This window comes from Lonchura striata, chromosome 28 (assembly GCF_046129695.1).
Source record: "Lonchura striata isolate bLonStr1 chromosome 28, bLonStr1.mat, whole genome shotgun sequence".
In the NCBI taxonomy this organism is placed as follows: Eukaryota; Metazoa; Chordata; class Aves; order Passeriformes; family Estrildidae; genus Lonchura; species Lonchura striata.
The window spans coordinates 3,864,676-3,881,512 of NC_134630.1; the positions used below are offsets into that span (position 1 = coordinate 3,864,676).

Genomic DNA, 16,837 nt, shown 5'->3' on the forward strand with positions numbered 1-16,837 from the left:
CTTCTCGCTTTTCACAAACGCGAATTGCAAATAAAGCTGGGCAAGAACTTTGCCAAAATGCTTACAGAGTAACACAAAACAAAGCTAAAATGATACTGGGAATTCATCTTCCACCAGGATCACACATACCTGTATCAGACCGATGGCCAGAATTGTCATGAGTCAGGATAGTAGTCTGATACTTTTAGTCTAGAAACATGTAACAAAGTATGTTCCTAGCTTGCAAAAGTTTTACTTCCCAGAGATTGCAAAACTGAGCTTGCCAAAAAGACAGAGCACTATCGACATCCACACAGCAAGAGGATTCAATTGGGCAATGACAGTCATCACGATAAAACACGATCCCAGCACAGCAGCAGCACCAACTGTCAAGAGTTGCTCAAAAATAACACAAAGAAACCATAGAACCGTGAGAGTTTTATCGAATTTTTTGAAAGATCGTGCGATATCTGTGTGAAAGATTACAGGCTGTTCATACCGAGAGTCGGAGACATCACAGAACACTGTGTAGCTGAAAAATCACAAGCAGGGGACGGAAAAAACCAGGAGCTGGAAGCGACACCGTGCCCCGCTCAGCGGGCAGGCTCTGCCCGAGAGACGGGAGGCACAGCCGGGAGTCACACACTTCCCTTCCCCTGGGCACCGCCAGCTCCTCGGGCACAGCTGGCACAAAGTCACTCAGCACAGCCCCGGAGCCGGGCACGGCCCCCGGCCCCGAGCACCCCCGAGCTCCTCAGGGCGTCCCGGGGAACCGCTCCGGCCCCGGGCTCCTGAGGGCGGCTGCCGCAGCCTGGAGCTGACCGCCAGACAGAGCCGACCCTCCCACCTCCCTCACAGATCCCCTCAGAGCCGACCCTCCCACCTCCTTCACAGATCCCCTCAGAGCCGACCCTCCCACCTCCCTCACACCTGCACTGGGGCACCGACCCTCACAGATCCCCTCAAAGCCGACACCCCCTCAGAGCTACCCCGGCCGCCCACAGCGTTCTGTGCGAGACCCGGTGGCTGCGAGGCACGGCCAGCAGAGGGCTGGGTAGCCCGTAGCGAAGGAGCGGGAGGGGTGAGGAGCAGGGGAACGAGGAGCGCGGGGCCCGTTACCTGCGCCGGTGTCGAAGCGCGGCCGCCCGGCCCCGCCGCCGCCACAGGCCCCCGCGCGCGCCACTTCCGGGTGGGGGGGCCGGGGCGCGCCCATTCAGCGCCGCGCTCGCCCTGCGCATGCGCGGCCTCGCGGCAGCGCGGCCCGGGAGAGTGCCGGGGGTGCGGCGGGAGGACACGGGTTCGAGCCCCGAGCCCGCCTCTCGCCCCCGCACCGCGGCGGGTGTTGGTGCTGTCTGTCTGTCTGTATGACTGTCTGAGGCAGCGGGGGTGGATTCTTGTCAAAAGCAAAGAAACCCAGAGTTCTGCTGGGCCGGGAGCGTCCCCGCCCGCCGCTGCGGGGGTTGTGGTGTGCCTGGTGGTGGATGTGTCAGAGCACTGCGGCGCAGTGGTTCACAGCATCACAGGATTGTTTGGGTTGGAAGGGACATCTGGAGATCACCCAGGGTCGCCTGGAGCAGATGACACAGGAACGCGTCCCCCCAGAGAGGGAGACTCCGCAGCCTCCCTGAGCAGCTGTTCCAGTCCTCGGCCACCCTCAGCGTAAAGAAGTTCTTCCTCACGTTGAGAGATTTGTGTTGTATTTCAGTTTATACCCATTACTCCTTGTCCTGTCACTGGGCATCAGTGAGCAGTGGCACCATCCTCTGGATACCTCTTGGAGATATTTTTATATTTATATAGGATTGAGGGAATCCTCTCTCAGCCCTTTCTTCTCTGGACTAACCAGGCTCAGCTCCCACAGTCTCCTCAACACAGAGATGCTCCAGACTCATCATCTTTGTGGCCTCTGCTGGTTTCTCTCCAGTAGAGAACAGACTTCACCAGCTAAAGCTACCTCCCACCGAAGGCCTGAGGCAAGGCGCACTTTTAGGTCCAGCCGTGCTGCAGGAGTAGCCAGACCCTCCTTTATCGCATTACTTAAAGCGATTTAAATAAATACCTCTTTCTTTAAAAGCAGCGCAGCCCCCGGCGGGTCTAGGGCTCGTTCCATTCCTCCGCGCCGCCAGGGGGCGCGCTGCCGTCCCCTCAGCGCTCCTCAGCGCGCCTGCGCGGTGGTTCAAGCGGGATGGCGGCCGGGGCGGCTCGCGGCTGAGGGCAGCGACCCCTGCCCGCGCCCTCACCGCCCGCCGCTGCCTCGCACCATGTCCTCGGAGGGCAGCGGCGCGGCGGCGGCGCCCGGACAAACGCTGAAAGCTAAGCGGAAAGGTAGCGTGGGGTGAGGGCGGAGCCGCGCTGGCTGAGGCGGGAGCCCGGCCCGGCTGAGGGGGGAGCCGACCTGAGGCGGGAAGCCTCGCGGTGGGCCCGGCTGAGCTCTCTTTGCTCTCTTTCAGGAGGCAGGGTCGTGCCGTCTCGCTACCTGCAGTTCAATAAGAAACACAGCAAGAAGGTGTCGAGCTCAGGCGTCGCTCAGCGAAAGGCAGAAAAGGTGTGAGGGGCGGCTTGGACGTGTGGTAGCGAGACAAAAAAAAAATACAAAAAAAACCCCAAAAACCAGGGGAAAACCATCTCTGCTGGGGTTATGAGGGAGTGATGGTGTGTTGCCAGGTGCGAGCTTGGAACTGTACTCGGGTGACTTGCAAAGCAGCGAGGTGCCCTGGGATTTAGTTGTGTATTGTCAGCATTTAAGTTGAAGGTAGGATATTGCTGTTTGTGCTCTGTCTTAGCTGTTTTCTTTATTTTCAGGATATTTCATCAAGTTCCTCTTCATCAAGTGGTTCTCTGCCATGTTCTAGTACTAAAGCAAGATCAGTTGTCTCTCAGAAACATGAAATTTCTGCTAGTAAGTTTTCCCAGTGTTTAAAAGCTATTCTTTTGTATTTCCAGTCAGTGAAACTCTTCACAACTCTAAGATATTGATATTTTGTGTTACTTGCATCACTGGCAGTTATTTGTATGCAAAGGAAATTAAGAAACTTGATGTGGGATTAAGATAAATTAGGTCCTGGCTGTGGAATTGAGTGATTGAGTCTTTCCTGCCTTCTGCACAAGGTTTTGAACAGTTCTTTTCCTATACCCTCACCATTACTCTGCTTTTTTTATTTCATCTTTCTGTTAAACCAAATGTGAGTGACTGAAAATCTCTATTTAAAACCATCTTTTTTTTTTTTTTTTTTTTTTTTTTTTTTTTTTTTTTTGTTAGTAGCAATGGTTCCTGTCTGGTATTACTGATAGTCCTTGGTTGTCTCCACAGATATCCAGTTATTGAGACAAATTATTCCCTTGTTTTCAGTGAATTGGGACCTCAGAGGGGTCAACAGAGAGTGGGCTTTTTCCATTCTGGCCACAATTCCATTTGGTAACTTTCTTTGGAGGTTCAAGAAAAATAAGTTTTTAAGGCAGTTCATTAGAAAACAGGTGCTCATTAGACATTGCTGGGAAGAGAGAGTGTTTCTGATCAGCTCAGGAGGGGCTTGTCCAGGTGCAGTTCATCAAGGCTGAGGCCTAAAGAGCATTTCTCAGGTCATAGTAGAGTGTGGGGGGGGATGTAACCAGATCAGCTTCCCTGGGCCTCTACACCTGGAACTGTGAATTTGTGCTGAACCTAATGCTTCTAGTTCTAATTCTTCTAGTCTGCTAACAGCTTCTTTCTACAGGTGTTGACCTCAGCTCGCTGAATCAGGGTGGTTTTGAGAAGGGTGACTTGCAGTCTACTCTATTAGATGAAGGGAAAATGAAGCTACCAGACCTTGATATTTCTGATATTAATGGTAAATTTCCATTCATACACAATTTCTGAGGTTTTTTTTGTTCTTTTTTTTTAATGTATGTGCTGAAACTTGGGGATAAGAAATTGTTGTATTCTTGCATATTCACAAAAGGATTTTAAGCAGAGGTACTAAGACCTTTGGAGTTTAAATTAACTTCTTGATTTCTAATATCTTTTGGGTGCTCTGTTTTTGTTTAAAGTAAAAAAATTAAAGTACTCTGGAGTCTTTGTTCCTATAACAGGTGGGTGTCAGCCCTTCTGAAAAGTGGATCACATTTGTTTGTCACTTAAAGCTAAATGCTCACATGATCCATATCTGCTCATGAGCATATCAGAGCCAGAAACACAGCACAGATCTTTCTCACTGGTACACATAATAATTTTGAAATTATCTCTGCCTTTAAAGAACCTGGTGGTCTATTGACTCACCCTATAGACCTCCACAGAAGAGCACACTAACTTTGTTGTTGTGATACAGATAGAAGTGACCCCAAGAAGAGTTCTTATTCAGAATCTACTTCAGAAGAAGATTCAGAGACGAAGCAAATAAATGGAAATACTGATAATGTGAGTCTTACCACTTACATTGGTAAGGATATTTATTTTGAAATGAAGATTTTTTCTGTTTATCTTTAATCTGAATTACAACTTGAGGTCCTGGGAGGATGTAAAGCCTCCTTGCAGAAGTCAGTTGTACTGCTGGCAGTGTTTGGTGTGTTGATCAGATACCTGGACGCTGATCAGAGCTTTCCTTCCATTACTTGTAAAGAATCTGTTCCAATTGTTGCATCTCCTTAGGTGGATTCTTCTTGCATTCCTGCCCATACTCTTTAATTATATCACATTATCTTTAAGTATTTCCTGGCATTTTTATTCTGAGAACAAACTGATTCAATATAATATGAAGTGCCTTATTTGGGGATCTCATTCAGTGTAGCACTGGAACTACAAATTCTCTACCAGAAATATGAAAATCTGCTGAAAATATTATAAAAGGTTGTGGAACAAAGAGATGTATTTAATTAATGTTAGTGTTTAAAAAACAAACTTCTTTCATTGAGCTGCCTGTTGGTGCAGTGATGGTTCCAGGCATGAATTGGACTATTGTTAATTAATTTGACCACTGAAAAAACAATTGTTTAAATACCAAACTTGATGTAAAATATTCCTTTCTCTTCTGAAGGAAACTGATTCTTGTGATCTGATAGAAGAGCTGGAATCTGAGACACTACTTTTAACTTTCCTAAGACTAAAGGTGAGTTGGTCAAGTATTTGGTGTATCAGATAGAACTTCATATTGTTTAATTTCTTAAATGCTTCCTGACCTATAAAAGTTACATTTTTGTGATTGTATATCATTTGTAAAACCCTAAGACATGCTATGACAGCTCTTACAGTGGATTCAATGCCAGTTCATTAAGCTAGTGCTGGTTCTTAGGAATTAGGGGGATGCAGAAGTTTTGGGAAAACTGTGAGTCTGTCTGGAGCTGAAGGTTGTGGCAGTGACTTTATTCCTTTAGTGCTCTGTGTGTGAATTTTCCTTTACAAAAAGAAGCAGAGTCTTGAGAGGGTCTTTAACTCTGATTTTCTGTGCTTACTGTGTCAGTCTCCTCTTCATTAATTGAAACTCTTTGGTCTGGTCTGAGACTTGCATTTCTTTATTCAGAATATGTTAGTTGCTCAGATGTAGCATTGCTTTAATTGTGAATATTTTTGGGATGTAATAGACAGAAAAAAAGGTTGCCAAGATGGAGGGAAAAGCAGAAGAAAACTTGCTAATGTTGTGTGAAGAAAAGCGGAAAGAACAGGAGAAGCTCTGGGAACTGAAACGTGAAATTCTGCTCAAGGAGAGAGAGCAGAAGCTCAATGAAACATTAGAGAAACAGGTAAGATTTAATTAATGTTTCTCTGATATTTACACAAACTCATTTATGAAGTAATCCTTTATCCAGGGGAGATTTCTCTGTTTCTGTGGCCTGCAGGGGCACAGTTTTATGTATCTCAAAAGAAACAAATCCATCCTTCCTGTTGAGGCCTGCAGCACCTGAGCAGGTGCCTTTGTCACTGTTGAGTTGCCCCGGTGGACAGGCAGGAAGGAGAAGCTGGAGCTCTTGGGCAAGGACAGAGATTGCAGTGGCTGCCAGGGCAGGGTCTGGATGATGCCAGGAGGTGAAAGTACCCAAAACCACAGAACATCCCACACTTGGGCAGCTCCAGTTATGGTTAGAGCTGAGATGCCAGCCCTTAGAGAGAAGTGAACATCTTCTGTTGTTTATTTGCTTTGTTTGTGTGTGTTAGCCACAAGTAGTTCTGGCCTAATTTTAAGAAGACAGGCTTGTAGTGAATAATTAATGTTTGAAAAATGAATTCTCAAAATTGAATCTCTTTGCTTTTAAACAAATATGCATTGCAAAAATTAAACAAGGCTTTTGGAGAACATGCTTGTTAATTACAGTCAAAGGATCTGATTTCAAACCCTTTGCTGGCTGTGTTGCCAATATCTCTGAGCTACAGAAACAAGGGAATTGGCACTGAGGACCATAGTAAGAGGAAAACGTAAACAGTTTGACAGGATCATTGTACCACAGACTTTGTGAATTCCTCTGTCAATAAGCATTTCAGAGTGGTATTTAATTTCATCATAATGTGTTTTTTTTTTGTAGTGAGCCAGGTGTGTAATTACAGAAGATGTGCTTTTGGAGAAGTGTTATTCAGTGTGTCTCTTTCAGATAGAGGTGCTGTCTCCCCTCATTGCTGTCTGTGAAAATTTTAAAGAGCAGTACAAAAGCTTTGCAGCTTCCCTGGATGCTACAAGACACGAATTGCCCATAAAGAACATTCACATAGAAGGAGATAAGCAAACCTACCTTGGTATGAAAATTTGATTTATCAAATTAGCTTTAATTTATAGTGAGTTTATGCTAAAAAAGCTTCTCATGTTGGTACTGCTGCATCTGCCACTGGAGGAATTTTGTGTGCTCTTAGAGGCTGTAGACACTGGGCTGCAGCAATTATCACATGTTGTGCTGTGTGTAATTCTTATCTCTGTTTAACCACTTAACTACACAGTTTTTTTATCTTGCAGCAGAGACGAAATTAACTTTTTAAGTTAGCTCAGACTTTATGTACCTTCTTTAGTAGGTTTCTAAGTATTTTAACTGTATTCATGGAATTCCTCCCCCTTTGTTTTTCCTGCTGTGTAAACAAGTTGTAAGAATGCTCTGATCTTTCTTGTTTCTGTGTTTGAGGGACAGGGTCACCTGGGCAGACTTGCACATGTTTCTTGCAGAACTGGAGCTTAAATATCATTGTGTGCTGTCTTGAATCAGAGAATATTTAATAAATCAGTACATGCATTTTGTATTGAAGTCTGGACAAAAGATTACCTTTTTGAACTGCTGGTCTGCAAGAAAACAAGATTCTTAAATAATTTACACTAATCTTGCACTTTAAGACAAATGCAAAACATTTATTGAAGAACTTAGAATTCTTGTGAGAAGACTAGAAAGGAATAGGTGCATTTTTTTATTTCTGCATTTTGAATATTGAAGGAAATGACTGAATAAATTTCATGGAGGGGGTGCATGCCAACAGCAATACATGAAACTGGCCAGGGAATTCTGGGTGTCTAAAACTTGTTTTTTCCTCATACATTTCTCTTAAAAATCTTTGACATGTTCCAAAAGAGAGCTTAATGAGCAATTTTAATAGCCTGCTGCTGGTCACAACAGTGAAAAATAATTTGGCTTTCAAAGTTTCACAGTGTTTTTGTGAAAGCTGAGCAATATTTTTTTTGTAATCTAGTTCACCTATCTCTGGGTTACTCCAGGTGTTGATATCTTGTATTAACTGGTGGCACTCTCATTTTTAATAATACCTTTAACTTCTTATCTTCCAGATGAACTGGGAAAGCAATTAATGATCACACAGGAGCTTCTGACAGAAGTTATGCCAAACCACTCAGAGGACAGTGCAAAAGCACTTGGTGCACTGAAAGAGCTTCAAGAAGTGTCTCAGCAACTGAGTAAAGAGCTTCAAAGGTATCACAATAATTAGATGGAAAGGCTTGTTGACTAAATATTTGGAGGAAAATCTATAGCCCTTGCCAGAATATATCCAGATCTCAGGCTGGAGGAGGGTTAACTGAGGGTTTGGTAGCACTAAGTGTAATTCTCTTTGTAGCACTCATTTGTATTTCTGTCCCTGGCCTGCCTGCAGTCACAGTAGGATGTGTGGGGTTGGGTTTGTACTCCAGGTGAACCACCTCAGTGTGCCATTCTCTGACACTTCAGCTGAGAGTTTCACTGAGCAAGAACAGACTTGGTAAGTTTAGGTATGTAGGAGTGGAGAAACCCAGGAGACAGAAGAGTGAGCTGCAAAGTGTCTTAAATAACAACCCTGCAAACGTGTCATCCTTGAGAAGGCACAAGGAGCACAGAGGAGGGTTTTCTCCTCTCGGAGGATGAAGAAGAGGTAAAGCATGACTAATGTCCTTCCTTTCCTTCATTGCCCCAGAAGAGATCAGAGTTAAAATCTGTGAAGATTAGTAGACCATTAAGTCGCTCATCTCTCCCCTCCTGCAGACTGCCCCATCTCTCCTCCTAGTTCTTGCTTTTTAGAAGAAAATTCACATTTTACATTAGTTTTCTTCTGGTGGGGCCGTAGTAGGAGAAAATGCACATGTCCAGGCATGTAGTCTTTGGGCTAAAGCAGAGTTATTGTCCTTCAGAATCACTGATTTAGCTTCATGTGTTCCAGGAGCTTCACAGATGTGCAGAACCTGTCGTTTGAAGCCAGTAAAGAAGTTTCTCTGCATAACCAATATGTGTGTGAAGAGAATCATGGAGTAGATGATGTAAAACGCTGGTATTTCAACTGAGTTTCTGTATTGTTTTACTACTGGGTAGGTACTAACTCAAAGCCAGCAGACTTCTTATCCTTTTATTTCTGGTTTGGACATACAACTTGCCCAGTTTTTCAGTGGAGCCAGCAGCAGCTGGCTGATACAGGAATGGAATAATTGTCCTGCAGGCTGTCCCACTGGGAGACATCGCTGCTCGCTTTTAATGGGGATTTCTGCAACAGGTTTTCCATCCGTTTCTACCCTGACAGTACTGAAAGGTAAATGATAAAAAGTGCTATTCCTGGCAAATCTGACCTGTGTGCTAATTACAGCCTGAGCATTGGTTGCTCACTGAACAACTTCTGCAGGAACTGTGATTTGTCCCTTATTTCTGGATGTGCTGGGTGGGTATAAAGCACTTGCTTGGAAGGAGCCTGGTTACTTTTAACAAATGAGAAGTTTTGTTAACTTCTCGCTTCTTTTTTTTTGCCTAATTGCATTGTAAATAAATTATTGAAAATACAAATGCTTTTGTATAGATCTGACTCCTCTTCAAGGATTTTATTATTTTTAATAATAAAGACTATTCTCCACGACTCTATCAGTAGCCTTCAAGTTTGAGTATGTTCACTGATCTCCTACAGCAGCTTTTGTTTCCATCTGGCATTACTTAGGGCTAATACTGCACAGTCCAGTGATGCACTTGTACACACCAAGCGGTGCCAGTGCTGAGCCATGAGCACCCCAAGTGCTGATGGCAAAGGATTGGGACTGGGGAAAGAAACCACAAACCTGTTCACTGAATGCATGTGCTGTGCTAGGAACATACAAGCCACATCTGGCATGTTTCTTCAACATCCTTTCCTTTTCTCTATGTGGAATGTGTTTCGCTCTGGAAGATGTGCTGTAACCTGTATTTTTTAACCTGTGGAACCTCATTCTGTGATGATTTTTCACATTTCTCACTTAAGCTGTGTCTATAAGGCTTTTTGTCCTACTCCTAGGATACTTGGAGTATTATCCTTGCACTCCTTCAGGTACTGTTAAGGCTTTCTTCCTGGCACTACTAAAGGTCTAACTAGATTCTTGTCTCCTTTAATTAAAACTGAGGAGTAAATTGAGTAACTGGATCAGTAGATGTGCTACACCCATAAAACAAATTATTCAGACCCTCCTTGCATACAATCTCGGTGTAATTTTTTTAACAGTAGCTTTTCTGTGAACAAGTGTTACTTCAGGATATCCATCTGTTACTTGTTTTTCCTCACATGATCTGCACCTGGCAGTTCACCTGTGTGGCTGCAATCCAGCACATCAGCAGTGTGGACGAGTGCAGCTGCATCAAGCTCTGGGGCAGGAGCATGAGCTGCATCCATGAATTTGGCCACTGGATGGGGAACTTTGCCCAGCAAAGTCAGCTTGGCTGTAACTGGGCTGGTTAGTTCTGGTGGATGGAGATGTAGGTAGAAGGGCTCCAACATGATGAAACTGGTTTGGATTATTGCTGAGCTGTGTGTCCTCACACCTTTAACCTCTTTATCATCCGTTTGTCAATTCTGAGACTGAAAGTTGGGAAGGGTCGTCTTAAATAAGAGAGGGGAGGGATGAAATTGAAATCATTATTGTAGTGTCTTGATAATAATGTCTCTTCACAGGCATATCAGAATGTCTTTCCTAGGATTCATTAATGATACGCCTCACTGATGGTCTGAAAAAGTATTTTTCTTTTAAGAAATACTTTTAAATTAAACCCATCCTTTGCAGTCAAGCGACTTTCTACCCTTAAGATACTATTGGATGTGTATACCTACACCCAAACGTTACTTAAGCAACAGCCAGCAATGCAGATTTTCCCTCTGAAAAGCAGTGGAATGTTGCTGGTTCTCCCCCCGGGGAGGTGCTTGCTGTGAGCACAATTAAAGGCTGTAAATCTTGCGGGGGCAGTAGTTCAGCCCCGCTGCTGCAGGCGGCACTCGCTGCACTCGTTATCCTCCCACGAGGCAAAGGGGAGTCCTGGGGCTGAAGCCAAACTCTGCTACACAACAATTCTGTGCCCGGGGATGTGCACTCATTGTTTCAGAAGAATCAGAGGCATTAATTTCAGCATTCTGGTCATTCTTTAAACTGAACACTTGTGTAATTCTTTGTACAAATGGTACAACAAGTGTTGGCTAAAGCAGCTTGGCCTCTCCAGGAAAGGGTTTTAAACTAGATTGAGCTGAGGCTTTTTCTTCTTGATTTCCATAAATGTTCTAAGTGGTCCTGTTTTGGCTCTTTGCAGAAGTGTTTAAGGCTCCTCCACCTTGAAATAGCCACAGAATTGGCTGCTGTCATTTAACACTGTACAAACAACAACAAAGAACTGCAGAATCACTGGAGCAGGAGCTAAACAGATGTGACACCACTTATTTTGTATTTTCCACTTATTTTCTGACAGTGTCACATGCTCCAAATCGGTTGGAATCCTAAACAAATTAAGGGCTCTTTTTATTTGGGTTGTGTGTCTTTTTTTCCCCAGTGGAGTTAGTAATGTTCTTCCTACTGTAACTTATACCAATGTAGATTTAGTTTTGTTTTGTCTGAACTTATGTAGTACCTATTACCTATTTATTCATCTTTTAGATCAGAAGTTCTTCTTGACCAGTTGTTAACATTCCTATGTGTTAAGGTGCTTTTTTGGGGGAAAGGTTATTTTTTTTCTTCCTCCAAAAACTGGAAGCAGTTGCGAATTGAGCCAGGTGGGTGAGAGCCTGGGAGGAAGGGGGATCTCAGAAATGGAAGTATTTGTCCCTTGCAAAACTCTTGGTTGTTTAAGAAGAGATTGGCAAAGCTTTTAGGCTGTGTTTACCCTGCAGCTTGCCCTGCCTGGGTGCTGCTGTGTCTGGGGGAGCTGTGGTCACATTCTCCTCAGTGCCAACCCTGACCACCAGCTCGGGAGGGCTGAGTCAAGGCATTTTTTTTCTGTAATTCCTGTGCTCCCTGCAATGGGGGTTCTGGGGTCAAGGTAAGGCAGGATCCCTCCTGCCCAGGGCGCTCTGGGGTGGAGCTGCAGCTCTGGAAATCCCCGAGGTTCGCTTGTCCCCTCCCCACACCCCAAATCCTCAACTCTTTGTTCAGCAAAGGGAGCTGAGCCTCTGCTCATCAACAGCAAAGCAGCTCATGACCCCAGCAGATGTTTTTGCATTTTAGGCTAATGAGAACTTATTGGATTACTGCAGTCTTCCCTGCCTCGGAGTAAATACCACTTTGTTGGAGATCCGGAAATTCATAGTGAATATGATAAACAAACTGCTGGCTGGGCTGGGATTGCCAGGACATGAAAAGAGTTCCAGGGCGGCAGAAGATCTAACAGCTCTGAAATGCACCACTGAGCCACACCAATTAAGAGCATTTCCAGTGATTATGTGAGCATTCCTGCTCAACTCACAGAAATTATTTTAGGTTGTTTCTTCCGCTGCATTTGTGTGTGGTCTGTACAGCAAGCACGAGGTTTGCAGAGTGGGCTCAAATGCCTCTGATCAGTTTCTTTTAAAATATTTCTGTGGTAATGTTTATGCAAAATCTGAGTTTCTGCTAATTGAAGATCTTAAATTTTCTATGTCATGATTGCCCCTTGAGATATCTAATTTTTTCATTTATATAGACAATGTGTGTTTGGAGATGGCATGTATGATATAAAAACTTAATTCCTTTGTTTAATATCTCTTGCATATGGGATGTGGCTCTACTGTTCAATCTCACTGTACACAAATTGTATTTCACCGGTACTGTAGGAGCTAAGAAGAGAATTGGGAAATTATTTCTGACTAAACATCTGAATGACAGCCCCTTCTGATAAGCATAGTGCTCTTACTTCTAAATAATTCAAAATCCTCCATTTGAATGATTTCCTAGTAATATTTCATTCACTTTGTCAGGAATTAAAATGTTATTTTATTGTGAAAGATCAGACTCTCCTGTTCTGTAGGTGAATAATAACCATTTTTGACAGAATTATTTAATAATGATGTTCTCAATATCATTATCCTGTTATATGCTACTTAGATGACAGTCTTAGTTGAAAAGTGCTCTTTAATTATCCTATCCTTATAATTTCTTCTAGAGATGTTTGTATTCCTGGGGAGCAGGATCAGTCTGGTTTCTGTCACACTGTCTGGACTGATGTAGTCTCTGTTAAAACATTTTCCTCAGTGCTGGTGAGCTGCAGGAGTGTGGCAAAGCCTAGGACACTTACTTTGCAGTTATCAGTTTCTGCTTTTGCTATCTCTGTTTGGCCGTCACAGAAACACAAAGGGAGAACAAAACTCAGAGTTAAAGAATAGGTGTGGCTTTTTTACCATGAATATAATGCTGTAAAAATTAACTAAGGCCTTGTTCTTGTTCTTGTCTGGCTCTTGTCTGGCCTCTGACTGAGATGAATGTTTTTCCATTGGGAAAAGGGGAGAAATGTTTCTGAAAATTGATGACTTTTTTATTTTTCACCCACCTTCTACTGAAATCTAGTGTGTACAGGACTTAGCACAAAACTCAATGATTAATAGCCTTGAATTTAGTATAGTATCTTTTATGCACAATTCACTTGTATTAAAATCTTTAAACAAGTGAGAATTACCTTTTATACCTTTGGATCTGATCATCTGAGTGACAAGTTAGTGACACCACTCATGCTGAGGCAGTTAGCAATGGCTAATTGTGGATGGCATGGACCAACCACTTGTTTCCTGTGAGTTGTCTTACCGAGTTCAACCTGGCAATTGAAGTGAGGGGAAAAAGCAGAAGGATTCCCAGCTGTGAGTGGCAGTACTTGGAAATTATTATTTTTTGCTTGACAAATCCCTGTCTGATAATTTTCACATTGCACAGGTTTTTTAATGAGGTATTTGGGACATAGGGGAGGATTCCTTCTCCTGCAGAGTAATGATGAGAAGTGATCAGGGTGTGCATTAGATCCAGTCAGAACCAATACAGATGCATTCACACCTTGTTCCCTAAACCTCTGTCCCTCCCTCACCTTTCTGCCACCAGCATGGCCAACACCAATCCCCCACATGCTCTCAAGTGCCTGAGATTCCTAAGACTTTATGAGGAGCAGAATTACGTTTTCTGTAAACGAAATAAAAATCTGAGCTATGCACAGTGCAAGCGGGTGGGTGAATATGGCCCATAGATCTGACTGATGAATAGTTTTTATACATGAGCAGTTCTTACAGAACTTCCTTTTAACTCCTAACCATTACCAGATGTGGGTTGCAGGCGGCTGCTGGAATTCCAACACCTGTTGCATCACACTGAATGGGATTCATTTTGGCAAGCACAGAAAATTCCATTTCAGTAAGTAAATAGTTTGAAATTATATCTAAAGCCTCTTTTTTTTTTTTTTTTTTTCAGACCAAGTTGATTCCAGCCTTATTTACAGGATTGCACATACCTTCATAATTAGAAGATGGTTTGCAATCTTCAGAGGCTGTAATTGCCTGAGATTTCTTGTAGTCAGTACATACCAAATGGAAAATCTTCAATTTAGGAGAAATCTCTCCTTTAAAAGAATGAGCAATTCAAAAGGGCTGTATTCCACATAAGGGTGATTTCTATTTGTGCTTTTTGAGATGTAGAAATACACATTTGTGTCTTATTCTGAAGGTGATGGAGCTGCATTTTAGAACTGCACTTTGCTGCGTTCATCAGTCCATTGCTGAATCATGTTGCTTGTTCAAAGTCCTTACCCAGACCTTTTTCAAAGCTCTTTCCTGTGGCTGGCAGGATTGGGTGTTTAGTGGCATTTTGTGGGTTTTTTGGTATGTTCCCCATAGATCTCTTGACTCATTACAAGTCTGTAATGAGCCATTTATGGTTTGCTCTAGAAAGATATGGATTGAGTGTAGAGGTAAGTAATGAATTAATATTTTTGAAAGCATGATGCTGTTTCAGCCCAAACATACCTGATCTCTGCCATGCCATGGAAACAGCAGAAGTGCTCCTTTTTCATTTTGCCTCCTTTAATCTTTAAACAGAGGATCCCAACATCCCCTGAAGTGTCACCCTGAGGAGAGGCTGGATCAGTACAGCTGCTCTGCAGACAGGGAAACACTGAGGTAGGCAGGGTTGTGTTTGTAGCTGAGAATAGGAAGAAACTGGAAAACAGTTTGGAGTTACCAGATTTTTTTCTTTGCGTGTTTCAGTTTGTCTCAAAAAGAATCCCCAAACAAAACCTAAACCATTCCACTTTAATTTACTTTCTAATAAGTTCCTTCTCATAGTTCCTAGCTCATAATTTCCTTGGGAAGTGACTCCTGTCATTCCAGAGTCTCATCTTGTCTAATTTGTCAAAACGTGTTTGTTCTTTTTCTAGGTTTGTTCTGCCTCTCCAGAAAAATGAGACAGTGGTGGTTTAGGATAGATTTAAGTAGAAAAGTGTAGCCCCATCTCACAGTGTTGCCTATTATTAAAGATAATTTGAATTTATCAAAAGGCTACTGAGTTAGTGACTTTACTTTTAAGAGAAGACATCAAATGAGCACCAGAGTTTCACACAAGATAAAAATCTAAGCACTATTTGTGTATGTAAGCCAGGTGTATTGGGGAAAATATCATCCAAACCACCTACACTGAGGGTTTTAATTTATTGCTGGGGCAAGAATTCCCCTCTGAAGCCCCGGTGTGCCTGGTTTTCTCTGGCAGGGATCAGAGGAATAATTCATTGTGATCAGATGAATAATTCCTCTGTGTAGAGGGAGATGGCATTTGTTCTGTCACCTCGGCTCCCTGCTGTCGCCTGGGGTTTGCTTTTCCCGGTTTGTGTGAGCCTCTGCTCTTGGGCTGCAGCTCTTCCTCAGGCTGGTGCAGTGAGCTCCCTCTCCTGTCCCAAGCCCCTGAAACGGCGGGACAGAGGGATGGAGAGGGACAGATTAGGACCTAGGGAGCGAGGAGGACGGAGGAGCATCAGTGCTGGCACCGGGTTTTGGGTTGCGAGCAGCGCTCCGTGGTCCCTGAGCGCACAGAGCTCAGTTACCGGGACTGGACGTGCCGGGGTTGCCGTGCAGTCCTGTTGTACGGACCTCGGCTTTCGCAGCTCTCCCATCGGTGGGGCGAGGAGCTCCAGCAGCGCTCCCGAGGCTGCTGGGGAAGGCGAGCAGAGCCGGGCGGCGGCGCGGAGCGGCCGGGCTGAGCGCACCTGGGCCGGGCGGGGCGCGGCCCCTTCCCCTCGCCCCCTCCCCGGTGCGCGCTGTCAGGAGCGGGCGGGGAGCCGCAGACAAAGAGCCGGGGCCGGAGCCGAGCGGGCACCGGGGCCAGGAGGGGGCGGCCCGGGGGCGGGGACGCGGCGGGGGCGGCGGCCAGAGGCACCGGGGAGCCGAGCCCGGGCGCGGGGCGGCGGAGCCTCGGGCTGCGCTCGCCGGGAACAAAAGGCTCCTGCTGCCCGCGCTGAGCGCCGTGGCCCGGGCTCCCCGGCACCATGGCCGGCTGCGAGCCCCGCCGCGCCCGGGCGCTGCTGCTGCTGCTGCTCGCCCTCTGCAGCCGCAGCGCTGCCCAGCCCCGCCAGCGCCAGTAAGTACCGGGGACCCCGGCAGCATCCCCGGGCAGGGCGGCGGGGGGAGAAGCGGCTCTGCTCGGCCGCGGAACAAAGCCCGCGGAGCGCCCGGAGGGGTCGCGGACGGAGCGCGGCGGTGCCGAAGTGCGGAGCGCGGGGAAAGGGGACGGGAGGAGAGAGCTCCCGTGCCATACCTGCCGCCGGCTGCCCCGGAGAGCCGGGCTTTTATCTGCCACCAGTTACTTAAGGAATCCGCCCGCTGCGGTGCTGGCGGGGGTTGAAGGTAGCGCTGGGCGCTCCTGAGCAGCGTGTGAAGATATTTTTTTTTTTCTGTGGGAAAGATCAGCCTGGGAGAAAGTGCGGGGAAAGTTCTCTGACTATTAGAAACCGAATCCTCAGCTCTTTTCTAGCATGTTTAGGTTAATTTTGATTAAGGTTTGCTTAGTTCTTTATCCCTGGCTTATTATAGCCCGTCAGCATCGTGAATAGCTCCATTAACTGAGTGCTATGGAGAACTTATTCTCACTTGCTTACTAGAAAATACTTCACGTCCTGCCAAGTTTTGGTGTAACCTGACAGAACTGTTACTTGAATGTGCTTAAAGGATCTGTCCAGTCCCTGTCAAGTTAACTCTTCGATTGCCAAGTTCAATATTTAATTTTCA

At 45.2% G+C, this 16,837-nt stretch overlaps 3 protein-coding genes across 4 annotated transcripts in view; 2 read left to right on the plus strand and 1 right to left on the minus strand.

The window, feature by feature from the left end:
• The window catches only part of MYO9B (myosin IXB), a 43,203-nt gene extending 42,045 nt beyond the window's left edge, over positions 1-1,158 (minus strand). For both annotated transcript variants that reach the window (XM_077788793.1, XM_077788792.1), the window contains exon 1: positions 1,099-1,158. The gene's annotated coding sequence lies outside the window, so the exon portion shown is untranslated. The remainder of the gene's footprint in view (positions 1-1,098) is intronic.
• The window catches only part of MED26 (mediator complex subunit 26), a 205,820-nt gene that overhangs the window by 65,817 nt on the left and 123,166 nt on the right, over positions 1-16,837 (plus strand). The window lies entirely within an intron of this gene.
• On the plus strand, positions 2,136-9,249 carry HAUS8 (HAUS augmin like complex subunit 8). Its single transcript, XM_021547019.3, has 10 exons — positions 2,136-2,304; positions 2,430-2,524; positions 2,782-2,878; positions 3,693-3,806; positions 4,284-4,372; positions 4,989-5,060; positions 5,533-5,691; positions 6,535-6,676; positions 7,704-7,845; positions 8,564-9,249. The coding sequence occupies exons 1-10, from the start codon at positions 2,241-2,243 to the stop codon at positions 8,682-8,684; spliced, it is 1,095 nt and encodes a 364-aa protein (XP_021402694.1). The 5' UTR covers positions 2,136-2,240; the 3' UTR covers positions 8,685-9,249.